The following is a 27,085-nucleotide window of genomic DNA, read 5'->3' as shown; positions in this document are numbered from 1 at the left end:
CTGGTTCTCGCAAGAAAGTCGTACGTTAATTTGGATGATGCATGGTTATGTTAAAGGGGAGACAGCGTATTATCGGCTATATACAGGTGTTTCTCTGGCCTCCTTCGTTCTCCCGGAAGGTGGTAAATGGCTCATTCTTTTTCTGTGAGTGAAGAAGCCACTACCTAGCTACTGCAGTCTCTGTTGTGACCTGGCCACCTTGCGGTTAAGTGCGAAATCGTCCTCGCTTCTTGGGATAGGTAAAGGATAACCTGCTTTCGTGTTTTTTTACTCCACCTGACTTCATTCATTGTTGCACTTCAGTAAGACTGTGAAATGAACGGATTGGTTCTAAAATTTGGGCGGCAGTGAGATTTCTCTGAAATGGTTTAAAATTGTATGCCAAGTATGGCATTGATTTTTGTAATTCTAACTTGACGGCGATTACCATACTTGGGTAATTTTTAAAGGACCGTACGCTTCGCCAAGCTTCATAGTGTTACGTAAAGAATCTGTATTTTTCGTTTATACCTTCAGCCGTTTTTACCTTTAGAATTATTATTACCTAAACAGAAAAATTACTTGCTGTAAGTCTAATATAACTGTTAGAACACGCGCCGTTATTTCGAGATTACTAGAAATACCTACAGAATATGTTTACTGCAAGATATCTTGCAACTGACAAAATTAACAAAAATGTGCTATATACCTCACATATAAGGTTTGATTCTGTAATAAAACCGGGAGTATAACGAGAAGCTTGAAACAATAATACTGACAGAAACAAGTGCAGCATATGATAGTTACAGTACATGAACTTACAGATAATCTGGAAATGGGGTAAGAGTTGTTTCAATGGTGAAACTTAACTCTTAAAGTAACCATCAAAAATTGTAACACGCAACAAACATTCTTTCACAGTCTTGCAAACTTCCCGCCATTTACTCCTTTTTTTGGAAATCATACATGTTTAACAATCTAACTTATTGCCTAATCATTTCCGCAACTCTTCCCATTTTCATATACTACAGCAATGTAATCTCTTTCTCTCATCTAACTATGCATTTAAATCACCTAGCACAACCACCTTTTCATATTCACCAAACCCAGTTAGGGACAGATTCAGGCACACTCAACTTTACCCAGAAAACCTTGATCTAACATATTTTTACTCTGTCACTGTTCCCCAGAATAATCCTGACGCTGCAAACGTCATTCTCTGTATCTCTACACATCTCAGCAACCCTGGACACAATCATTCTTCCACCTTCCTATCTCTGTGCACACACTGCCCTTTCACCTTTGGCTCACCAGGTGCATAAACACCTTGCTTTCTCTCCTAAAACCCCCTATAGTACTTTCCTCTCTTGTACACCATATCCAGGTACATTCACAAATCCAAGACTATGTAATTTCTTTCTTCTTTAGCCTTTTAGGGGACATTTTCTCACACCAAGTAGAAAGAAGAAGAGAGAGGTAGATGAAACATTCATAGCAGACTAACTTATCATAAAAAAGAAGATTCAGTTTACAGCGAGTTTTCAAGAAGCTGAAGCTGAATTATAAAATTTCAGTCGGCAAGTGCACGAAATACGGTCAATAACGCTTGTAAATAATGATTAATAATAATAATATAAAAACAATAAAATTAGGTTTAATTAAGCTTATTTGTTCAGAGTACTGGAAGTTAATACAATACATTAGTTCACAAATATTAATGTAGATTTGACTCAATAATAATAATAATAATAATAATAATAATAATAATAATAATAATAATAATAATAATAATAATAATAATACATGAATATTCATCCTAAGTACATCACGCGCAGTAACTGAAACAAACTATAGTTATGGCTAAAGGTCAACACCTGACGCGCATGAGTTATTTTCTGCTGAGAGCTGTCATTAACATAGGTACCTGTGACCCACACGAAATGGTTTTGACATTTATATTTTCCCGTACATCATTTACATCCTCCTTTTACTGCTAGTAAACCAGGACGGATTGTGAAGGACAAATCTATTCTAGCCACGTAACTTACACACACACACACACACACACACACACACACATACAAAATCTGGCTTGTGAAAAACCACAAATGAGGATAAGATCCATACACATCATTCTGAACCAAAGTTTATTAAGTTCTTAGGAACAATCTTAACAAAATACGTGTCACTAACTACAGCTTCTAATACTACTAAATTTTTGCTGCTGCCTACTTGATATACTTATAAAAAGTGTACAGTTCTCAAACTTGCTTAAAGAGATTGGTTTTTCTTGTAGCATCTATTTTGTGAAGACTTCTTTTCCAGCCTCTCACTTGCTGGATAGCATATCTGATACAGTACGGAGCATCACGTATGTTCTATAGGAATAACTGGAAACTTCTGAGGGAAACACACACACACACACACACGCAAACACACACAAACACTGCCTACACACATACGAGAGTATATTTAGGATACATAATAGACTAAACTATGTCAGTGTGAAACACTTCAGAATACAGCGAGATGCATTTTCCGTCAACCTTTGAATTCCTCTTTATTTTTTCAGAGGTTAGCATTGCAGGATGGATGGAAGGATTCCAGTCCTCTTGTTACTCATGTGGCACGCTCTCATCACTCAGGGACGCCATGCCAGAGAAGCTGCAGGTTAGTAACTTTTTTAAAATATAAAGTCAGCTAAGAAAGGCACTCGAAGATCGTTCGTTTTCCCAGAGAAGGGTAGAAAGAAACGGTGATCTTCCACTCTTAACCTGTGAATAAAGAGCCGAGTCTTTTTTATTGCCTCTGTGTGAATAAAGAGCAATATCTTTCATGATCTGTGGATTAAAAACTACATGTTTCTTGCTCTGCAGTAAACATACATTTATAAACAAAGAATAATGTTTCTCATCCGTGAATCTAGTAATGTCTCCTTTGATTTGCATTAAAATGAGAAAGTTTTCCCTTGATCTCCACGCTAATTAAGACTGTATCGACCACTGAATGGAATGCGGTCTGTTTCAGGATGTGAATTCAACGGACAGGTTTACCAAAATGACCAGAAATTACCTGGATGTCTTGAAGTGCACTGCATCCAAGGACACTGGGTTCCAAGTGGAAAAATTAGCCCAGGCTGTTAGTATGATTTTTCTTTTGTTGGTTTGTTTAACTTTAGCATATCAATAATGTATTTTTATGCCATGTATGTATGTATGTATGTATGTATATATATATATATATATATATATATATATATATATATATATATATATATATATATATGTGTGTGTGTGTGTGTGTGTGTGTGTGTGTGTGTGTGTGTACAATGGTAGTGTAATTGACTGACAGTTGAGAGAAGCGTTACAGACGTCTGGATAAGAAAAATTGTACAGGAGGGTAATGTTATAGAGAATACCACTTACATTATAAAACCTCGTATTGCTGCCTGAGATACGGGAAGGTATAAATAATAATAAGAAATAGGACGGGAGTAAAAAACAAAAACCTTACTCATAACGAGCGCATCCATCCTCCCATTCAGGTAACAAATGCAACGCGCAAGTGGACACGGGTCTGATGACCTTCGACGGCTGGTATTACCTTTACAACGGCACGTGCGAATCAGCCCTAGTCCAGAAAGGACTTTCCCGCGTCCCCGAATTTGGCGTCTTCAAGGAATACAGGTTGTAGCAGGCGAACCTCACTCGCTGTATATTTCTCATTATTGTTTTGCATCTTATTATTAATCAGAAGTGCTTTTGATAGAATTTCTGTCTGTCGTATAGGACAGATAGACTTGAATTATTTCTCTGAGAATAGGCCTATCGCACACAAAGAAAATTTCATCATTTTCAACTTTCTATCTTAACGTCTAAATTGCTTTCCTTCCCTTTCAAAATAGTCCCAAACGTTTAATATCACTGATGGGTCTAGCCAAGTGAGTCTTTCCTTCTAGTGGGTTATAAATGAGGCGTGAGAGCCAACGGCGTCTGTTACCGTGACTTTAATCGGCCTAGTGCTAGCACGGGCTCTTGCTTAGAAGAGCTATCCTTAACACCATTCCTTCTTTCCAGTAAATGCGATCACGACAGAGACTGCTTCGGTCCTTCTACGTTCCAGGACAGCCTGGACACCATCATTAAGATGGGGAGCTTTGGAAATTACGTACCTGAATTGTATAAGGTAAAATAATGTTTCTTTTTTAGCTTTTTTTTTTTTTTACTTTTCAGAACCAGTTTTACTTCGTATTAAAAAGATGTTTTACTTTTTCAATTCAAGATTACTTGGTTGTTTGGCAAACCGATTTTCAACTCCAGTTTAAAATTGTCGAATGATAATCAAAGATAATTAAACGTTCACTGGAATACATTATTAAATGTTTACTAATAGTTTCTGCACTATAGGAGATGGATGTCAGTCACGTAGACTAATCAGGTCAAAGTTAATGCCATCGAGAAGTTAAAAGACACGGGAACTTTGATCAAGTTTAATGAGTAAATTCTTTATCTTTTCTTAAGTTTTAATTTTAGTAAGAAACTTGAATTCATGCTCAAAGTGGTTCCAATAACGTTTCCTGTTTAATGTTAGCTATATACATAATCATCAGGACTAATTGCCATGCGTTAATTTCAGAACCCATTTTGATTTCTGACGTAAATAAGTTACAAAAGCAAGCTTAACAGCCATCTTATTTATATTAACCATTGTAACGAGATTCCTCTCTTTTCATTTCATTTGCAACAGGTACAAGTCAATGGAAAACCCTACGACATAATGGACAAAATTCCTCGCCCAGTAAAGGAAGGAGACAAAGAACTTCCGGTGTTGGCTTGGAGACATAGGGGCTGTATTCGAATGCTGGGATCAAGCAGTTTAGCTGTAAGTGATGCAGAACCGTTCTTCTCTCTATCTCTCTCTCATATTGCAGTGAAATAAATACATTTATGATAATTTATTTGCGAAATCAAGAAATGCATTTATTTTCATTACCGACAACAGATACAGAGATGCGCAACTTCACTGAGCATCTGGGCACCCAGCGGGTTCCGGGAATCATTGTTCGGTCTATGCGGCTACTATGACGGCCAACCCGCCAACGACTTCACTAAGCGAGATCGTTCCTCGTCTCCTTCGCAAACTTTCCTAACAGATGCCGGGTTCCTAGAGTCATGGGCGGTAGGGACAATGATTTCGCTTTTGTACAGATTTTACTGTGTATACACATAATGTAAAATCTACATTTTTCTGTGCTCTAGCAAAGGAATGTGTTAGCCTATAATCACTATCATTTACAGTTGCCATAGACTTATCATGATGATCTATGATTCTGTTATTTTTATTATTGCTGTTTACGATGATGTTGTTAATAATTATAACAACACTGTTATCATCATCATAAGATTTATAACTATTACTGATGCCATAAGAAATGAATCTGAAGTGTTTCAGCTGTGACCAAGAAACAGCTCAAAATCACCTTCGAGTTGTCTTGTGCTTTCAGGTCCAGCCATCTTGTGCTGAGAAAGGTCTCCAGTCAGTTCGTAAGAGGGATGTTGAGAAAAGGGTAAATATCAAATACAAGCATTCCCCTTTCTTGTTATTTTGTTCTGATATTCGCGTGAAAACTAACAGATGTATTGAGAAAGTCAAGTGCAGTCATGGCGTGCCGTTTGTGCTGGCGTCTCTCGATCTTGTTTGCCAATAGCATTAAAAAAAAAAAAGACATTTCGATCTGCGAATTTCCCGCAATGAAATTAAAATAAGTAGTTTTATTGATTAATTTTTACTTACTTCGTCATTTATGGTTTACGTCCGTTACCCCTAGACCGCTACATGCCCGCTGCAAGCTGATCAGTTAAATCTTCTGATCGGTAAGTGCAACACACTGACTGGTGAAGCTAGCAGCGTTGCCGACTCAACAGCCTTTGGGCTTTTCTATGGTAAGTCTTAAGGGAAATCTCATAATTGTCCTTAGAAAACTAAACCAAGCTTCTCAGAAACGTGGATGGTCAAAGGCCTTCATACCTAACAAAAACAATAGTACCATCAATGAAACATACAATAACGAGATGTTTCTTAGCACTAAGCGGACCCAGAAAAATTTCATGAGGGGCCGCCAATTTCATATTAGACACATTATATATATATATATATATATATATATATATATATATATATATATATATATATATATATATATATATATATATATACACACACACACACACACACACACACACACATATATATATATATATATATATATATATATATATATATATATATATATATATATATACATACACACACACACTATTTAAGTAGAAATTATGAAATGAACAGCACTCGCCTGCCCTGTCAGGAAATACCGAATCCATTATTATTATCGTTAAGATTATTATTATCATTATTATTTCTCAAAATTTTATTTTATTTCTATATTAGATTTTTTTATTTTTTCCCATTCTTATATCTCACATTTGTTATTATTACCTAAATCTTCAATATTATAACTTTGTCATTATTTTTCATGGGGGGGGCACGTGCCCAGGTCCCTCCTCCCGGGATCCGCTAGTGTTTCTTAGTCATATTCTGTTAAATTTAGTGTCAAGTGAATGCCTTTAAGATAAGATTAAGTTTCTTATCGTCATAATATAATAACCACAACATTGTTTTTATAATTGCTAATTTCTTTCCACTCTGTTCGTACAAGCATGAAGCAGAACTATTGTTTTACCTTTACGTATTATAGAAATACAGCAATTTTATATTAATATTAACCGAGCCATATACATTGCAAAAAGCTGAGTAACAGTAGTAGTAATAAACGGGATTTGCCTTTGGAACGGCTCCCTTGTGCACTCTACCTCTCCATTGCTTTACAGACACCTGCGTGACCTACATATGCAACATCATATTCAGCACTAACATTGATGTGGGAGATGCCGATGTGACAGTTATAACCATCTTGGAAATCATCTCTAAAGGAGGTACGGTTGTTTCTTCTTCTTCTTGAGTTTGATGGCATGCTTCGTCGTCCACAGAGCGACAGTCGCATCACTTTGTTTCTTGTTCTGTTTCTGTCTTTTCCTCTTTGTTCTAGGCTGCAATTCTTACTCTAATATCTATCACCATTTTCTGTCCTTTTCATAATCTTTCCATAGCAGTAAACACTAGTTTTGGTTCGCGTGGTTACTGTTTTATCTTTATAGCCTTTACTTGCACCAACGATTTAACATGATGTGATGACTTCACATGGTCAGATTAATGGCATAGCAATGGAAAATTGTTATAAGAAGTGAATTTACTGACAGAATTCACCCCAAAAAGCATTCACGAAGAATATAAGCACAAAATGATGCATACGATTTAGAATCAAATTGTGAACTAGAACAACTCCTCCTGAAGCCAGATTTTCAGTTACAACTCGTTTTCCAGGAATTTCGTCCAATACAACTCGTCCCGTAGAAATTTCTCCCAGTACGACTAGTCCCGAAGTAATTCCTTCCGGTACGACTCGTCCTCAAGAAATTCCTCCCAGTACAACTCGTCCTCAAGAAATTCCTCCCAGTACGACTCGTCCTCAAGAAATTCCTCCCAGTACGACTCGTCCTCAAGAAATTCCTCCCAGTACGACTCGTCCTCAAGAAATTCCTCCCAGAAATTCCTCCCAGTACGACTCGTCCTCAAGAAATTCCTCCCAGTACGACTCGTCCTCAAGAAATTCCTCCCAGTACGACTCGTCCTCAAGAAATTCCTCCCAGTACGACTCGTCCTCAAGAAATTCCTCCCAGTACGACTCGTCCTCAAGAAATTCCTCCCAGTACGACTCGTCCTCAAGAAATTCCTCCCAGTACGACTCGTCCTCAAGAAACTCGTCCTCAAGAAATTCCTCCCAGTACTCGTCCTCAAGAAATTCCTTCGACTCGTCCTCAAGAAATTCCTCCCAGTACGACTCGTCCTCAAGAAATTCCTCCCAGTACGACTCGTCCTCAAGAAATTCCTCCCAGTACGACTCGTCCTCAAGAAATTCCTCCCAGTCGACTCGTCCTCAAGAAATTCCTCCCAGTACGACTCGTCCTCAAGAAATTCCTCCCAGTACGACTCGTCCTCAAGAAATTCCTCCCAGTACGACTCATCCTCAAGAAATTCCTCCCAGTACGACTCGTCCTCAAGAAATTCCTCCCAGTACGACTCGTCCTCAAGAAATTCCTCCCGGTACACCACCTCCTGAAATACCTGGTAACTTGCCCAGGAGAAGTAAGTTGCATCTTTTTATATTTATCATTAGAGTAACCAGAAATCTGTTTCAAGTTCTATTTCAGTGTCACGAAAACTTTTTCCATGCCCTTGTTAAGTTAATTATTTTTCTGAATCGATGCAAATCACGTTGCAGGGAAAATATGATTTTAAAATTAATTTAGGGATGAAATGCCTTCATATATGGCACAAACAGTGCCTTTTCCATGTATGTTATAAATAACATTTTTAAACCACTGACATCTGGTGTTAGTAGTTTGCAAACATTTAAAACAATCATCAATTGTGTTTTGACATGCTATAAAAGCATCTGATTCACTTGTCATGAAAATGGCTTTCACTTCACTTTTCTTTTGACATTATTATTATTATTATTATTATTATTATTATTATTATTATTATTATTATTATTATTATTTTGTAGTAGTAGTAGTATTATCAGATAAAAACTACATGGCTTGCACGTAGCTTACAAAGAAAATTCGCCAAGTGTTTTTCTTGTTCCCCATCAAACAAGTAAAATCCTTGAACTTATTTTTTTTTTTTGCTTTGCTCCTTCTGCAGGGTGCTCCAATGGCGTCTGCACTTTCAGCGTGGATGTCCAAGTTGACGTGATTAACCCTTTTGTCGACTAGAAACTCCTGTCACTTTTGTTCCGACCCGAAGACCGTTTAATTTTTGTTCCTCTTAAATCATTCGAAGGTCCAGTAGGCCTATCACTCTTTCTGTTCTTAGTAAAGCACATGAAGACTGAAAATCACTCTTTTCCAAATGCCTGCAAATTCACTGAAGATCAACGGCACCTTATTTCGGTTCTTGGCCACCTAAGTAACAGCCATGGACTATCCTTTTTAGTTCTCATTAGATGAATGAAGTCCCACAGCCATCTTTTCCAGCTCTATGAAGTGTATGAGCCATCCTTCCTATCTTTGCTAACTCAATGAAGTCCAAGAACCATCATCTCTATCTCTCAGTGAACTCAATGAAGTCCAAGAGCCTGTGAGCTCAATGAAGTCCAAGAACCACATCTCTAGCTCTCAGTTAACTCAGCGCAGTCAGAGCCATCGTCTCCAGATTTCTGCGAACTCAGTGTCCAAGAATCATCTGTTAGACCTATAGCTCCCAGTGAAGGTAGAGAAATCTAAGAAACAACCCTTCCAGCCGTCTGTGAATTCAGTGTCAACAACCTCAGTAAAATCCATGAACTGCCAATTCCAGTTCAAGTGAACTTAACGGCGTCCGAGAACCACCATTTGCCAGCCTGCCACTATTATTTAGGCTTCTGGGAACGACAACTGATTTTATGAGTGAAATCACCTTATTTTGTAATTTAGAGGAGGGGCCGCTTGTTCAAAAAACTTGGTCTAATTTAACAGATAAAATATATGAGAAAAGTATTTCACATCCCCGCCAATTAGGCAAATTATTGATTATTTCCATGTGCTTTTACCGTTCTCTCTCTCTCTCTCTCTCTCTCTCTCTCTCTCTCTCTCTCTCTCTCTCTCTCTCTCTCTCTCTCTCTCTCTCTTTTTCAAAATTCTTCCAGAAATTTCTCGTGTCCAGCTTAATCCAATCATCTTAACATTTACCCTTCATTGCAAAGTTCTTTGACTATAATACCTTAATTTGTGCTAACGTAACTTAAATGGATAAAAGTTTTGTTGCTCTAAATAAGTTAAAGTATGATTTTTGTAATGTTATGCAGAACAACAACAAAGACCAGAGCAGGCAAAATTAAAGGATTCCTGAGATATAATCTGCATTTGATTGTAATCCTCACATCGAGAGAGAGAGAGAGAGAGAGAGAGAGAGAGAGAGAGAGAGAGAGAGAGAGAGAGAGAGAGAGAGAGAGGAGGTGCATTTTCCAAAGGCTTCATGCGAATAGTGTACTGGTTACTTCGTATAAATAAAAAAAACGAATGCTTTCATTTGACTAGGCTTTGACTGGTACACCACACGGCTTGATAATGCAAATTTGGTTCTTTTGCTACAAAAAAAAAGTGGATGCAGAATTTTCATGGATATTGTTTCCCCTGATACCGATAAACATTCGCAGATGAAATGGTAACCGCCGAGACCTCACTATTCAAAGATGTCAACAGATATAAGCGTGCTGAATTTACGATCGAAAGAAACAACGAAAATTTTACAGGCATGCGTGGGAGATGTAGCGTTAAAAAACCATTTTAGATCATAGCAAAGGCAACGCAAAGTTGAGCCTACCTAATGACTGTCATAATATAACCATGTATTGTTATGTTATGTACCTCCTCTCCTTTAGTCACTGATGGAATCAGTGCTCATATTAAGGATAAACAGATACGTTTTTCTTAGGAAATTAGTATCTAAAAATTATATATATATATATATATATATATATATATATATATATATATATATATATATATACTATATATATATATATATATATATATATATATATATATATATATATATATATATATATATATATATATATGGAGAATCCTGACCTAGGATCTGGAGCGGAGATGCTCTACCAAAGTAGATACAGGCATAAACTATGTAATTCGATTAGTCCTATTCAGCAGTTGCATCTTAGCAACCTAGCCTACCTATTCTCATATGAATTAAAAAATACCTACAAATAGTACGGTAAGTTATTTGAAACGTGAAATAAATCAGTAATAAGGTTAACCGTGTAATAGTACTCACCCGGTACTAAAATATAATGTACAATGTACCGGTACTACAGATAAATGAAAGTGCACACAACTTACTTTTCTCTTGCTATGCGATTTCTCCTCCGTTCGTCTTTCCCCCTCAGAATTTTGACAGTAACTGAATTCTGCCTTCCTCATTTAAAAAATAAAATAAACTCTGTCGCTACGTCACGAAACGTTTTTCAACTTACATTATCAGTGCTAAGAACGAAACTCTTGCCCCTGTGTGCTTCTGCAGTAGTCAACTTTGATAGTTTATAAATTTTGGGCAGCCCGTGGCAAAGCTTAGACTCTCACACACACGTGTTTCCTTATATCGATAACAAATCGTCTCATAATTCTGAAGAAGACTCACAATATAAGCTTTATCACTATAATAGTGTTATAACACCCGCAGAAAGTAACAAACACGCAGGACGAACGAATACAATTAATCTTCGCCAAACAAACGGTTGCGGGATACTGAACTACCGTGCCGTAGTGCCCTTCCTAAGTTCCTAGCCCAAGACAGTGACATCAGAGATTGTGCTTGAGTGTTTATTTTAATGCATGTTTTAATGAACTGGACATACGAGTATGTGCTCAGACAGATATTAATGCATTAGGTAATATGTATTGCGGATGTATTGTACATATATTAACAATTTCTTCTTCTTCTTCTTCTTCTTCGTCTTCTTCTTCTTCTTCTTCTTCTTCTTCTTCTTCTTCTTCTTCTTCTTCTTCTTCTTCTCAGCTGCTTTTAAATGCTCCTCCAGCTGTTCCTACCATGAACGGATTTTTTTCATAGTTGGTTTTGACAATCTTTTACAGACAGATGCACTTCCTGACTCCAACCATCCCTATTTATCCAGGCTTCGGCTTCTCCCATCCCCGTCCCTACCCCCGGCCCTGGTGTATGCAGGAACCTTTTTTTAAGTAAAAAAATATTCCACGACAATTTTGAAGAAATCTTCACATGTTGTATACTGAAAAGCAACATGCTCTGAGGATTTGTTACTAGCATATATATATATACACACACACACATATATATATATATATATATATATATATATATATATATATATATATATATATATATATATATATATGATGTGTGTGTGTGTGTGTGTGTGTGTGTGTGTGTGTGTGTAATGTATATGCTGTACATTAGCACTCTTAGACGAATGCATTCTAGTTTACGGATGTAATCATTATAAATAGCATTTAAATCAACATTTTGTATATAATTTTACAGTCAAAGTTTGACTGTCAAACTGTCGATTTGACTTGTTATGCGTTATGACAGAGAAGGAAGACACGAATAAATGATTTAATGGGCAATGATTATATGTAATTATGATGGTAGAGCCTTCCGAGGCTACTGTTTCCAAAAATGAAATTTTGTTTCGTCTACAAACAATAAATAAACAGTCTTGAATAAGCTGTTGGCATTAGAATGACAACTGAAAGAACTTTATTGATTAATTAATCATAAAGAAAGTAGTAACAGTTCGGAGGGAAGGTGAAACCACAATGTAGAGCCGTTACATAGGTAGACATTCATATTACAACTGCTACAACACGAACTCGCCAAGTCGGTGAAAGGTAGTGATTTGGTTATTATTCGTTGGAGTTATTTGTAATGATTAGCTTATAAACTTATAATTAACGTGAACAATTTTGTGACAAGCGTAGCCTGCTTATTGCGATTAGCTAAGTCAGTCTGGAGTTTCTTCAGTCGCTAAGACGGCCTGTGGTAACCCACTCAGCTAGGCCTGTCAGTCTAGTCTGCCCTCGAAATTAATCTCTGGTTTGGATGGACTTAGCCCAGTAATTTAGGATTTATAAAATCATATCACCAATGAATTCACTGTTACCCCTGGTGCCATGATCCCCAGCATTTGCTCGGAGGTCACGAATTCCTTTGTTGGGGGCAGTGGGGTTGCCGGCGTGGCTGGGCGGCAGGAGACACCAGCCAAGTAAGGACACGTCGTCCGAGGTTAGGTTAGGGTCAGGTAATTCTGGTTAGGTCCTATACCCTCTGAAATGTCTGCTAGCCAAGGCCTACAATAGCCCTGACCCCTTACTCTGCATTCACTTAATAGCCTAATGCAAGAGGTCAGTTTTGTATATACAAATCAGCCTGAGGGTTAATTGAAATTTTAGTATTATCTTACTTTTAACCATTATTCCATTTAGAACTTGAGAATATCATCCTCCTGTGTGTTAATGTATGTTTTGAATGTTTCTGATATTCGTTTCATTAGCAAATATATACTTTCAAGAGATAATATTGGACTCCATCCTTATATCGCACAGTTTGGGGGACCTAAGTGTTATTGTGTGGAGGAAGGGGACACAAAATGAGTGAAGTATGTAAAAATAGTTCCGTTTCAGATTAAGGTAAGTTTATGGAATGTGTTCAGACTAATCTCATGCACTAGGTTAAGGACCTTTACCTTGGGTTAGGTTAGATTAGGTGTGGTTGGTCAGGGCTTTCACTAATGAAACCAAGTTACAAGCATTCAGAACACAAATTAAAACATAGTAAAATTATATTTTCAAGTCCAAAATATGGTAATGGTTTAGGGTAAAATTTTACCAAAATTTTTATGTTTTTGCCAGCTCACAGCAGATTAAGTAGGTAAAAATAGTTTGTATACTGTATGGGGTAAATTTTTTAAAATTTTCCAAAGACTTAGCAGTTAAGACTTGTATTAAACAGTAGTTACATTATAAAATATATAGAAACCAAACCACTGAATGAAAATGTTCACTTCTTACAAGGTTCCATATTATTTAGTAGCTGCCTTGTTAAATACTGCAGTGTTCTACATTTTTATATTTTTTCTGTCAGGAGAGTCAAAAACACTTCTATTCCTAAAGAATTTGTCATTCTTGAATGGGGTAAAACAGAAATAGCATGGAACTAGTAAAAATAAAAGAAAATTAAAACTTGCTGTTTTAGTTGTACAGTAATCAGGAATAAAGCAGCTTTGATTATTTTACAGAAAATATTTATGGTACCACCATTATTACTTGAGGTTACATATACTTGAGTACGATACAGTATTTGAGAAAATAAGAGGAAAACTTATTTTAACAGTAAAGTTGTTTAGCTGTTCCTCTCCGTAATATTTTTTCTTATTTCAGGACATCAACAAGGAGGGGAAATAGAAGTTCTATGACTTTACTGCAAAAATGTTGAGGACTGTAGCACAGGCCTTAAAAAGGCAGTATAGTGGGAAATATCTGCATAATTTAGCTAAGGCAGAAAAATTTTGTCCCTTTGGAGTGATAGTGTTGAAAAAACCAAATGTTGTCCCAGTGTGCTGCTACAGCACCAAAACTGCAGTTTCTGAACAGGAAACCTTAAGCTACAAAGTTCTTGAACATATCAGAGGAAATGTGGATTATGTGACCTCACCAGCTCAGCAAGAAAAGCAGTTCCCATTAGGCAGCGTCAGTGATATGAAGTATGCCATAAAAAAAGCTTTGTTACTTATTGCCCATAATCCTGAAGTCAAGGTCAGTGAAATCTTACAGCTGTTTTCCATGTATGCTTCTTCAGGGCAGTTTGTGATGCAAGATATAATTTCGAACAAAACCTTGATGAAGAGCGTTCAAAGTAAAGTGATGAGTAACATTAGCCTCATGAATGTCAGTGATATGCGACATCTTGCAGTGTCCTTAAGGGAACTCGAGAACCAAAAAATTGGATATTTGAGTGCCATTAGAGGTCACCTAGCCAATCAGTGTAAAACAAAGGCAGTGGAATCAGAGCTTTCAGAAGTTCTTCAGCTATTTGATGTGCTTTTGATTCTGTTTGGAAATAATGTGTACAAAAGGAAAGAATATGAAACATTTATATCCTTATTTGAGAGTTTTTTAAGTATAGCTGAGCCGCATGAGTTGGTTCAGATTCTTCACTATGTGGGACTTAGTAAGAAAAAAAGCTTCTCAAAGGAATTTATTGATAACATTGTTAAAAAACTTGAGCCTAGGTTCAGCCACTTGTCATTTTGTGACGCCGGTATTTGTGTTTCTGGAATATTCAAGTCGGGTGTAAACTTAGATAAGTCATCACATTTGGTGCACCAGACTGTTCAGCATCTCCAGAATAGAATGAAAGAATCTTGTGCTTTGAGCGATTTGGAGTCCTTCGCCTTTGTGTCCATGATTAAGGTTTTGCGAACAGCAAAATACGAGAACGATGAATTCTTTTCTGATTTGGGTGAATACACCTGTAAGATGAGTGAAGTCTATCTTACCCCTCAAGTTGTTCCTCACATTCTTGCTTTGTATGCAAATAGCAGAATATATGAGAAAGAGTTATTCTGCAAATTAGAACAAGTCACTTTGGAGCACCTCAAGGATCATACTTCCAATGTACGCGTAAGGGACATTTCACGCTTACTGTGGTGTTTTAGTCACACAGGTCATGGCTGCAATCCTCAACTTTTTACATTAATTGACAAGTACCTGTCATTCATTCATGGATCACAAATAAACAAAGATCATCATTTCTCCGATTCACTTCTTTCATTAGTGATATGTGGTCATTACCCAGAGGATCTCATCAAGCTGGCATTCATGCCAACGCAGATTACTGGACTTCGAGGTAAGACAAAGTTTAGTTGTATTTATTTGCCCTTTCCTTATCTCTGTTTTGCAATGTATTCTTGTGACAATGCTTGTGATGAGAGCAGAAGTGTTTAAATGGATTGCTGTCCTTTTTTTTTTTTACTTGCTAGAATTTTATCAGGAATTAGAGAAGTTTGTCCTAAATAATTTTATCATTAAAAATAAATACCAGTTTTTGTTAGCTAGCTAAGGCCTCAGTTATATAGCAGTGGTTGTTTAATGATGTTAATAGATGCACGATTCTTTTGTTTATAGGCAAAGATAGGCCCATGATATATATAAGCTTAAATTTTCTTGTTAGTACTAGGTGTTTGTGTGCTCTCAGTCAAAGTAGTATATGAATGAAATGAGTTCCTGATGCTTGTGGGAATATTCCTGATGTTTTGCATATGTTTTTCATTTGCAATTGTACTTAGGAGGATAAAACCTTCGTCTTTCATGTGGCACAACCTGGATTGGCTGTTGAAACTTGGTAACAAGGTAGTTAACAATTGGCAGGTGTGCAAACAGCGGTGGTACTGCCCACTCAACTTACTGTCATCCATCATGAAGTTGATATACAAGATATCCATTGCTGCTGTGATTGTGAAACTTGACTTGGTTGTGAAGTTTATTATAATCTTTTTGTTTGTGCTTATGGTTGTTCATTATTGCATGGCTACTTGAGGAGCAAATTAACTTCTTTTGTGCTTCGCTTTCTTTGGCAACATATTTTGTACGTGTTTACTGTATTATGACAATTTAATAATTTTTTTTATAAGACTTTAATTTCCTTTACAGCAAGACTTTTGCTGGGTGGTTTACTTTGGTTAACTTCTCCAGAGAAGCACTTAGATAAGCCATCTTCTGTTCCTACATTTTCCTTCCCTCTTCCCCCGTGTACAGCTGAAGAGCAAAGTGGGGAAAAGGGAAACTTTGATTGGGAGTCTTCTCCTTAGGGTCATCCTTCAGAATTTCCATGGGCATCCCCTGTCTATAGAAAACAAACCAGTCTTTGCTCCCTTCACTAGGAAGCATGGAGAGAAGATGGTGGCTTAGTCACAATGTTAGTGACCAGCCTTCAACAAGATTTCCAAAGGAGGTTTAGATCAGTTCCCTCCTTGTTTTGCTGATTTACAGGCTGCTAGATCTTGCTTTTATCCATAGAGGATTATGAGAGGTTAGGAGAGGATCTTGGTGGAAGGGCTGAAGAAGCACAAGTTCTTTTTGTACCCCTCCCGTCTTGTCCTCTTCCTTCTCAGTTCATGAGCATGCTCATGCCCAATTTTCCTCTCTGTCTTCTTGAGGATCATTACTCTTCTGACTCTCCCCTGGACCAGTTGGTGCTGGGGAGGTGTTCAAAGAATATGGGTCTGTGCACTTTTTGTCCCACTTCTGGGACAGTAATCCTAGTTGCTTGGGCCTGTGCAACAACCAATGATTCGGTTCTTCAGATTCCGAGTGGTTGCTGGAGTTTTCTCTGGCCACCCTTGTAGGAACAAATTGCATTTTTCATTGATATATAATCTCATCTTTTAACCACTCCTGCATTTGTCTCTGACAGCAGATAGGAAAGTGGGGTTGATGGTCAGGTGAGTGGGCTTTACCCCTACCTTAATAAGTTTCCATGACTGAACCAGCTTGCATGATTGTCTCACTCACATATGAATAATACGCTTGTGTGTTATACAGTACCGTATGATTTTTTCTTCATGTCATTTTAAAGTTGTGATTGACAGTTTGCAATATGTGTGTCCAGCTTTTTACTTTGTATTTTTTATTTGCTTTAGTCTTGAGAAAGGTTCCATCAAGGTATTTGTTATATCATTTAAGCTCAGTTTTGTATTGACCTCTGTAGGGAAAAAGAGTAAATTGATTTGTCATGAACAGTATTATAAGTTAAAGGTATCCATGAACTTATTACTCTATCTTCCATTGCATTTGTTGAGCATCAATGATCCAGCTTGACAGCTTTTTAGCTCTTTATCGACTTTATGCCATTGTGTAGGGAAAACAAACAAAACAACACTCACCCTGATCTTCGGTTGCTGGAGATTGATGTCCATCAATCACAGCACACAGAAACCACAAACAAAATTTCAAACTGTCCAATTAAGAACGTTAAACACATCCATTATGAACTTCCAAAATTACTCTCATCTTCTCATTGCATTCCCAAAAAGTTGACAGAGAGTTGATAAAAAGTTGATCCAGCCTTCACAGCTTGTTGGATAGCTCTCTTTCTCTCACAAAACGTTGGGAAATGCTAAATAAAAACAACTTTATGCCTATAATTGATTTGGCTTCATACTTTGAGGTAAGAACTCTGTTCAAGGTTTTTCTATAAAGGAGGTCGAGAATTAGAGGGAGACAAAGGTATAACAACTTGATAGCTTTGTGGAAAAGCCAAAGGGAAAGAATGAAAAGTGAGACAGCAATATTGCAGCAGGAGCTCAGGGGGTCTCTTGCAAAGAACATTTAGCATGGTGTTCAGTGTGCTGAGCAAGGCACACTATTCAGTCCCCTCCTACAGAGGATCTATAGCCAGGATACATTTTTAGAGGCCGAATGTATTATTTGTGATGAATATTTCACATGGGTTATGCCAGAAAGAGCATCAATATTCCTGCGCATTGCTATTGTATTTTATCACAAGCTTAAAGCCATGGTATATTTGAGGGAAGGGAAATTTCTCTTACAGAGAAAAAGAAATTATTGATATCTATCGCTGTGGACTAGTATTATGAACAAGGTTTAATTACATTCAGTGGTCTTTCTTCCTGTCGCCAATACAGCTTTCTGTAGCTCTTTAATCAAAGTTAAAAATCCCTGTATGGAGTATGTACTTACATAAGATGTGTGTTGTTTAATAGCAGATGCAGCTGAACAAGTTTATGTATGTGAATTTAAGGTTTTGTTACCATTGTAACTGTAAAAAGTACTGTTCTGAAATATTTTTAAAACCTTTTAAGATTTATGTTCACTTGTATTCTTTTTCCAGGCCATCAGAGAAGCAAGCAGCTCTCACGTTTAGTAACGTTATACGAGTCTTTGAAAATTGAAGCACCCGAGCTAAATATTGGAAAGCCACAGCTATCCCAAGGAGATTTACCAATGAGAACACTGTCAGATGAAATTCAACACCGTCCTGGATTATCAAAGGTAATGGAAGGTGCTAGATGCATTAACGAAATTTTGGGTGCTAATGTACTAAAATTGAAGTTTTTGATACCCAGCATAAATTATGCAAATTTAATTGTAGATTTTGATAATCTGAAATCAGTTGAAACTTTGTCTTCTTGTGGCTCATTAGTTGAACGAAACCACATATTGGGACAGCTTTTAGCAGTTAAAGATAGAACAAGTAATTTAATTGCAATTGAACTTCTTGAGCCACAGTTCCTGATAAAACCATCCCTAGAACCCACAGGATTTATTCGCCTGAAATTGCGATTGTTACGCCACAGTGGATGGGATGTTAAAATTCTTTCACACAGGGAGCTTGAAGAATGCGGAGATGACACAAGAGCAATAGCAGCTTTAGTTTTAGATAAGGTAACTAGTTGATAGTTGTTTAACTGATACTTTATCAATCCTGAATAATCTGTATTTATAGAATAAGTATGAAAATTATTATGCTGTGAAAGGATGTTGTAGAGGTTGTGTTAAGAATGATTCTTGTAGATGATGTATGTAGTGTACTGTGTACAAATTATATGGCTATAACTATTTCACTCTTTTAATATGTTATTATGAACCTGATATGAATTATTTTTGGTTTGATAATTGTCAGTGGTGCCTGTGACCTAGATAAAATATGGATAGTATGGTATGAATAAGCCAGTTGCTTATTTATGTAAGTATTTTGTACTAAAGGTGTTGGAATTAAATTTTTGACATTTTTGAAAATTTATTTCTGCAGTGATGACACTTTGATCCAGGTGAAATGTCTTTCCATTTAGCAGCATAGTAGAAAAATTCAACTGCCATTTTTTTTTATACCAGAGAAAAATATTTAGAATGCTGGGGTTAATTTATTTCAGTTGTAGTTCCAGTTATCAATTTTTTCACGACATTAAGAATGATCATAATTCTTAGCAACCAACATATATACCATGCCAATTTCATTCAGTCATAAATCTTGGTGTTTGTCTTATTCCTCACCATTCAGGCAATGCCCATAGATCAGTTTACTACCTCCTGTTTAACACAGTGGCCAACCAACTTTATAGAAAGATGAGCCTCAAATTTCTAGAGTGAAACAGCAGTGTTTCACATGAACTTGTCTAGAGTGGTAGAAATAAAATTTCAGATAAATAAAAACGCAGTCATTTACTTCTGTGATCTGTTATCTTTTCACTGGAAGAGAAATCTACAAAATTTGGCAATTGACTGTATTGGCAACATGTTTTCATCCTTGTCTTTAGAAATTTGTAACACCTGTATGCCAGTAATGATGCATCCTTGTTTCAAGTTCAAGGGAGTCCAGTGTAGTCCTCTCCTGCATCTCCGTACCTAAATCTGGTTGCACCAGGGGATAATGTGGAGGTCGAGGTCTGTTTTCTTGGTAGTATTTCAAATTCTGAAGGCTGCCAAATCGACGGAAGTTGCTCTCATGTTTGCCAGCATTGCTTCTGAACCTTTGCAGAGTACTGAATTTACTGGTTGTGGCACTGAGCTTGTTTTGTATGAGTCGGAAAGTCCCTCTACCTAGACGAGATTTGCGAACTGTGTTGCGAAGGAAGTGTCCGCTAGACTCTGTCTCCGCAGCAGTTGCAGCAAGGAGGTCAGGAGCTGAAGCTGTGGGTAAATTACTGGCCTTAGAATTGGATCTTGTTAATGTGTCCAGTTCTCGCATGAAGAGAAGTTTAGCATTTCTTGCGAGGAGATACTCCCAACTTCTGAATTGCTCTTCTGTGACCTGTTGGTAGATAAAAAGAAGAATTATAGCTTTCAACATGTACTGTAATTATGTAGAGAAGATATTTCTTATTCTTAAAAATCCTACATAGTCAGTGCTTGGTGCATTTGTACAATGCAGATCCTGAAGCATGTAGGAAATTTGTATTACTGAGAACTCCAAGTTTTTCTAAATATTAAAAATTATGGGCCACAAGATATTTTAAAAAGAGACAGACATACTTTGTCCTAAATGCAAAGTACTGTAATTATGAAAGTTTTGATCAGCTGCACTAAATGTCTCCTGTTTCACCAAGAAAAAAAAGTTGAGAGATTTTGGCTCATTCCTACTAGAATTAGAGGTATCAGAATATTTTATTTTCACATAGTACAAGCTGCCGTTCTACTTCTATTACTTCAGTGCTTTGGAGAACATACTAAAAAGTACATAAGATAGTATCTGCTTACATGAGATGGGTACCTGCTTACATGAGATAAGGATGAGAGCATGACTTTCAACCCTAACGGGAGTTTTCTGTTTCATGAGAAGTTTTGAGATGTCATAATCTTTATGTCACGTCACATTAATCCATTCTAACCTCTTGCCTCCTTGTGTTTTCCTGTATTGTCAGTGATCCAGTTCCTTATATTTATTACTTATAATGTATATTTCTTCTGCAGCTGTTAGACTTCATTAAGTAGGAGGTGCTAAATAGCAGGGAACTACAATACTAACCCCTATCTGTGTCATTACATGCTACTTGCTGTGATACCTTTAAAACCATTAATAAGGTTTAGCAGACACCATATACTGTTTTAGCAAAGTATGTACTTCATTGTATACTGCAGACACTAAGCGTGTGTGCGCATGTGTCTGATGCTGTTTGTGTCAAACAGTATCAGAATACCAATTAACTAACTGATTTTGTACACACTGCAATTATTAGCATGATGCAAGGCTCACAAGTCCAGGGTAAAGGGGGCCATCATTGGACAACTGGGTTGTTTGAGAGATGAAAGATAAGTGGCCAGATCCTTGGTATCAGAAATGTGAGTGAAAAATAATGTAAGGATGCTTCAGTTTTTCAACCAGTACTGCTACCAGACAATTCACCATCTAGCCGCTGGTAGAATCAAAGTGCTGACATCCACCTGAGATTGCACTGAACCCATGCTATTGTGTCAGCGATCATATGCAACATCTCATCTTAAAGCAACACTGAGACAGGTTTTCGGTGAGCAAGCTGAAAGTAAAATATGTAGACAATATGCCAGACTATCCAGTGTAGGTTTAGATAGAAGAAAGGGGCTTCACTTAGGAATGTAGCATCTGACTGTGTAATGAATCCCAGAAGGGTCTTTCATCACTCTGGTGTTAATATGTCAGTGGTAACTTTGCTTATCTGCTACCTGTTACAACAAAAGCAGAACCTGATTAGAGAGGGTATGGAAGTGGGGTTTAACTCAAGATGGGCAGTTTTGTACACTGTGGGAATTAATACTGTGTGCAGGGGTAAATTCGAATTTAGATTGTCCTCAGAGCACCAAAAGAAAAAAAGGCTCTAATAAGACAAAAGACAAAGGTGATAGATATTATCCCCAAGTTGATGGTGATTATGTGCCTTTGCTGAGAGGGAAAGTATATTAATAAAGACAACCAAATCATCATCATCCTCAATGTGATTGATAATATTGACGAGAGAAATATTTGTTTATGAAAAAGAGGGCAAGAAGTCAGACATTGTGCTTACCTGTTCCTGGCTATCAATTAGGTCATCGTCTAGATGTTTCTGACCAGAGTGCATATGTCCTGCACTCACTCCACTCAGCCCACTGTCACTACCTTCAGAATCACTCTCAGGATCACCAAATCCAGCAGGTGGAGCCAGAACACCTGGAGGGTGTATCATCTGACCCATTGTCAATAGATGATCTGCAAGGTGGTTCTGCGGTGGTGAAATGTTTGGATCAGGTCGAGGATAATGGTAGTATGTTACAGCTTTTCTGTTGTTACTTTTCTGGTTAGGAAATGATTTGATATCAGTTTCTCTTGCTTTCGATACATCACTCTTTCTTCTGTGGGGTTTTGCATACAGATCTTCTATGCTCTTACACACAGCTCTCTGATTAGTCACTAAATTGGATTCATGAGTTCTGGCACTGTGGTACCGTTGTAAGTCTGCATCAGGCTCACTATTGTCACTTTGGCTTTGCCCACTGGGAGAAGATCTGTCAAGCTCTTCCAAGTTAGGAGTGGATTTTGATAACATTCTACCTTTCAGACTAGTTTTGGAAAAAGAACCACTACTAAAATCACTTATTCCTAAACCATAATTTTTGCTCTTAGAAACATTGTAAGATGAATGTTTTCTTTTCACATCAAAATCATTAGGTTTATTAAAGGAGACTTCCAGTGCAGTGTCATTCCTATTGGCTTGACTTCTCAGATTCTCATTTCTCCTTTTTTCTAAATTCACTGGTAAGTATTTTCCAACACAATCACTGCTTCTCTGGTGTTCATGGTTCCCTTCATTTATTCTGCATTTTTCACCCACTGAAGACTTAGAGTGCATTATAGAACTGGTGATGACAGGAGTATGAAACTGGGGTATCGGAGAAGGAGGCAAAAGACGGACAACAATGACACTCAGGGCCTGCCTTGTTCCATATGCCTGAGCGAGGTCTAGCAGTTTCTTAGCAGCCAGGCCTGGTTCAGCAACTTCACTGCATATATCTCCAGCTTCCTCAGGGTCAATCACTTCCCAGAAACTGAAAAGGTAATACCAGTCATCAACAAGGTCTGATGAAGTATAGTTTAGTTGGGAAAATTCTTTAGGACAGAGTATCTTGAGTCTAACTAAACTCTTACCAAAGTGCTTATGTAAATAACTCAGTTATGTTGAATCATTACAAGTAATATTTACAAAGATAAAACATAATACTTCTGAACTTGTCATCATGGTTGCCTAAATCAGAGGTAGCCATATGAATTATAGTACTGTATATAGTTCACTACTCAACTGTTTTATTTTCATTTAGGAAAAAATCCTTCGGATTAGTCCTAAGAGAGTCTAGAACCATGACTCTGTAGTCTTGTTAAACAACCTTAAAATCATAATGGACAAAATCTTACAATATTTTAGATGCTTAGTTAGGAGTTGATGGCATTTTGTTCAGAATAAACAAGTTATCCTAATATTGGCTTGTTGGATAGGACATACTTTAGTCACTGCTATTTTTTTTTTTTTTTTTTACTAAAGTAGCGATGTTATCTTATCAAGTCTTGAAATGACTAAATACATTTGCCAAATTCTGTACAATGAAGAGTCAGTAAGATTCCTTACAACCACACTACTAAACTGTGTCTAGATGTACTCTATATAGTTCCATGGTATATTAAATAAAAGACCTGTGATGCATTTAAATTACAGGAGCCTGAGAATATACCTACTTTCTTAGCTTGAATTTGGTTTATTCTCAGCTGCTTTGAGTCAAAGTAATATTTGTACTGGCTTACATGATGAAAGGAGAAAAATGACTAGGTATATTTGTCATCAGCCTGTTTTGATTACCTGGCACTGGCAATGATTACTGCTGTATGACTGGGTCCAAGGTGTAGCTCGGTTGTATGTGGATCTGGGATTAATGGAGCTTCAGCTAGCACGCACTTTGACCCCTCGTAGCACCTAGTTGTCTCCATCTGGAAAGCAGACGCAAATGATTATGAAACTGTTTCTGTGGAATCATTTTAACTACATATATTTATAGTATAATTTCTTTCTGCTTTATTCTTTTTGTCATATTATTTATACTTTCTCTTTTCCTGGTGTTTTCTCTGTATATATTACACTTGACTCCTCTTATATTCTGTCCTGAAATACCACATTTTGCCTTGACCGGCATAATGTAAACAGTACTTAGGGTTTTTTTAATTGTCCCTTCAACCCCCCAGCTGCATTAACTTCTGCTTTTTACCTATTGATCTTTTTCCCTTGGCCTCTTCTTATCTAACTGTTCCATTTGTTTATCTTTGTGTTCTTCCAGTTTTCTTCTTTATTTGAGAACAGTCTTTTGAATCAGCCCTGTGATAATCTAGAAATAACTCAGTGGTCTGGCTAAACTAGTTTAGAGTATTAATAGACTATGTTCTGTGATTTACATTCCTGCATTTCAATTATATAATACCTCTACCTCTCTAGCATGTAACCCTACCTTTATACAGTATTTAGCCATTCATTTAGGAGCAATAAGGTAGATAAGGTCTGCTTACTCTCTGAAATTTGTTTCAATAAGGTAGATAAGGTCTGCTTACTCTGAAATTTGTTTCAATAAGGTAGATAAGGTCTGCTTACTCTCTGAAATTTGTTTGCTGATGTGGTCAACACCACAGGTTTTGCATGGACAGTTGTGACTGCTGCTGACACAGATCCATAACAGCATAATCTCAGGACGGGGAAATGGTGAAGATTAGAAGGATCCGACTCCAAATGAGCTGCACACACAGCTTCTGGCAAGATTGATCCTTGTGATCGTAGCCTCCTGTTTCACGGGATAGCAGCGAATTTGTAAAGGTTAACAAGAAAGAGTTAATATTTCATCTTTCTGTGCACACATCAGTGGCAGATTAAGGGGGGAAAAAATCAATGTTGACTATAGTTTTGCTTCAGCAGTAGTGATGAGTTGATATATTAATAAATAAAAACTGCTTTTGCTACTGTTCTTCCTTATATCTGGTTATTTGCAGAAGCAGCAGATAAAACTAAATATTGCAGCTGCACATTGCCATCTGGTACCAACCTTAATGCCGTAAGGAGGGCGTATTTGAGAGAATAGGTGTGGGTGTGTGAACAAGCACGCTCCTCTTGCAATAAAGTGGGTAGTGCAGCCAGGAGGCTGCTTATGCTCCCAACTTCTTTCCCACCATCTGCTACTGCTGCTAAGCCCACTCTTCCAAGACCACCCACATCTGGCACTCTGAGCTGGCCCACTGTCAGTCTGAAATTGTAATCCAGAATGATGCAGAAAAAGCTTCAAAGTGCTAGAGAGCAATCTTCCAGAGTGAGTTTTTTTACTTCCAGGATGATTTTACATTTTAACAATTTTCTGTAAAAGCATCTCAAAACTATGTTTTAAAATAATCATCTTGTAATTAATTAGGATTTTATTCTCAATTCTAAATGAATGGCAAATTCAAGATAAATTTGAACTGATAATATGTCAAGAGTTTAAAGGCTTGTGAGATTGACATAAATACCTCATCTTCATAAATCTTATCTTTTACATTTTTCTTTCTTTCCTAGAAAAGTAAAGCTTTGAAATGATGTATTTAGGGTAAAATATCAGTATGAATACTTAGGAAGAAGTTTCATCAACCTTGAATCTCGGCCAATTGATTCAGCAAATCCAAGACTCCATGGGAGCTTTGGTGTCGTATCACGATTATTTTCATTTAAGCCGTTAGCGTCTCCCTTATGTACCGATGCCTTAGGTCTTGTCAATGGAAGTGATCGACCACACCGACTGGTAACATCCACTACACTGACAGGCCTTCTAGATCTAAGAAGTAAATCTCTGTTTTAGGTTCTGATTATTTACAAGTACAGTAATTTAAAATGTTTATAATATGGCTACTAGGAACAAAAGGCAGTAGTACTGGACGTGAGGTTAACATACTAAATGTTGAAGGAACCTATGTAAACTTTTTCATTATAAGTTCACAAAATTTAGCTGTACTGATAACCAGCCATTATACTTACTTGCATTTGGTGAACTGATGATGGTCCAGTGACAGAGCAGTGTTTGCAGAGATGTCCAGGGCCACAAGTCCTGGGGACACAACTTCTTCAAGTTCCACGCGGCCAAGCTGGCAGTGGGAAGCATCCACAACCTTTATAAATGTAAAGGAAAGCAAATGGTTAATTCCAGTTCTCAAAAGAAACAGGATCATTTCAAATGGAAGGCTAAATAGCAGGAGTTTTACAAGAAATTGAACAAGTATTTACATCTCCTCCAAGGCTAGTGTCCAGAATTTTAACAGAAATACCTTACTTGCTTCAGTTTGCATTTTGCAAATATGCCGATGGCCTGTAGAAAATTAAGAATAAATGAAGATAAAGTTTGTAGTATATAAGCATTACCTTAAGGACTGAGAGGTGAGCTAGTCGTGGCAAACTACGAAGGGGGTTGGAATGAACTTTGAGCACCCGGAGGCGCCGCAATCTAGACACTCCTGATGGAACGCTCGTCAAATGATTTCCTGCAAGTACCAGCTCTTCTAATAGTTCCCAGGACCATACTAGCCTGTTGGCATGTCAAGGCATCAGAAAGATATTTATGATTTGGTGAATTTCCATCATTTTCTTTGACCTTAATGTTAGTTTTACTCCTCAATGTTAAACCTGGGCCATATGAGGCTGAGTAACTGATCCCAGTGGTCTCACACAACACTGTAGTTGGGGAGAAAGTTCGATCTATATTTACTTACATTAAATGTAGCTAAACAAAATTAGCATGACAAGAATTTACAAATGATACCTGTCATTACTCTTGATATATTATTTTAAATTTTACTTTGGAAACTTATTTTCCCTTGTTTTAAATTAATCATGTAGAAGTAATTATCATGAATTGGGAAACTA

General features: G+C 37.1%; 4 protein-coding genes across 4 annotated transcripts in view; 2 read left to right on the top strand and 2 right to left on the bottom strand.

The window, feature by feature from the left end:
- LOC136841489 (uncharacterized) overlaps nucleotides 1–11,127 on the bottom strand; it is a 28,835-nt gene extending 17,708 nt beyond the window's left edge. Inside the window, exon 1 of the mRNA XM_067108432.1 lies at nucleotides 11,001–11,127. The gene's annotated coding sequence lies outside the window, so the exon portion shown is untranslated. The remainder of the gene's footprint in view (nucleotides 1–11,000) is intronic.
- Nucleotides 121–9,997, top strand: LOC136841488 (uncharacterized). Its single transcript, XM_067108430.1, has 12 exons — nucleotides 121–239; nucleotides 2,552–2,649; nucleotides 3,007–3,117; nucleotides 3,524–3,665; nucleotides 4,056–4,164; nucleotides 4,726–4,860; nucleotides 4,981–5,157; nucleotides 5,483–5,545; nucleotides 5,807–5,921; nucleotides 6,867–6,971; nucleotides 7,420–8,241; nucleotides 8,806–9,997. The coding sequence occupies exons 2-12, from the start codon at nucleotides 2,568–2,570 to the stop codon at nucleotides 8,874–8,876; spliced, it is 1,932 nt and encodes a 643-aa protein (XP_066964531.1). The 5' UTR covers nucleotides 121–239; nucleotides 2,552–2,567; the 3' UTR covers nucleotides 8,877–9,997.
- Nucleotides 11,128–12,434: 1,307 nt separating the features above from the next.
- LOC136841496 (uncharacterized) lies at nucleotides 12,435–19,277 on the top strand. Its single transcript, XM_067108455.1, has 3 exons — nucleotides 12,435–12,530; nucleotides 14,079–15,546; nucleotides 18,550–19,277. Exons 2-3 carry the CDS (start codon nucleotides 14,127–14,129, stop codon nucleotides 19,113–19,115), a joined length of 1,986 nt encoding a protein of 661 aa, XP_066964556.1. The 5' UTR covers nucleotides 12,435–12,530; nucleotides 14,079–14,126; the 3' UTR covers nucleotides 19,116–19,277.
- Nucleotides 19,278–19,861: 584 nt separating this feature from the next.
- Phlpp (PH domain leucine-rich repeat protein phosphatase) overlaps nucleotides 19,862–27,085 on the bottom strand; it is a 43,100-nt gene continuing 35,876 nt past the window's right edge. Inside the window, 8 exon segments of the mRNA XM_067108456.1 lie at nucleotides 19,862–20,469; nucleotides 22,199–23,216; nucleotides 24,020–24,147; nucleotides 24,800–24,986; nucleotides 25,245–25,442; nucleotides 25,821–26,003; nucleotides 26,204–26,334; nucleotides 26,585–26,747. Of these exon segments, the coding sequence (XP_066964557.1) occupies nucleotides 19,972–20,469; nucleotides 22,199–23,216; nucleotides 24,020–24,147; nucleotides 24,800–24,986; nucleotides 25,245–25,442; nucleotides 25,821–26,003; nucleotides 26,204–26,334; nucleotides 26,585–26,747 (2,506 nt within the window). The 3' untranslated portion in view covers nucleotides 19,862–19,971.

The sequence above is a fragment of the Macrobrachium rosenbergii genome, chromosome 9 (genome assembly GCF_040412425.1).
Source record: "Macrobrachium rosenbergii isolate ZJJX-2024 chromosome 9, ASM4041242v1, whole genome shotgun sequence".
In the NCBI taxonomy this organism is placed as follows: domain Eukaryota; kingdom Metazoa; phylum Arthropoda; class Malacostraca; order Decapoda; family Palaemonidae; genus Macrobrachium; species Macrobrachium rosenbergii.
This window is presented reverse-complemented; position numbering and strand designations above follow the sequence as displayed.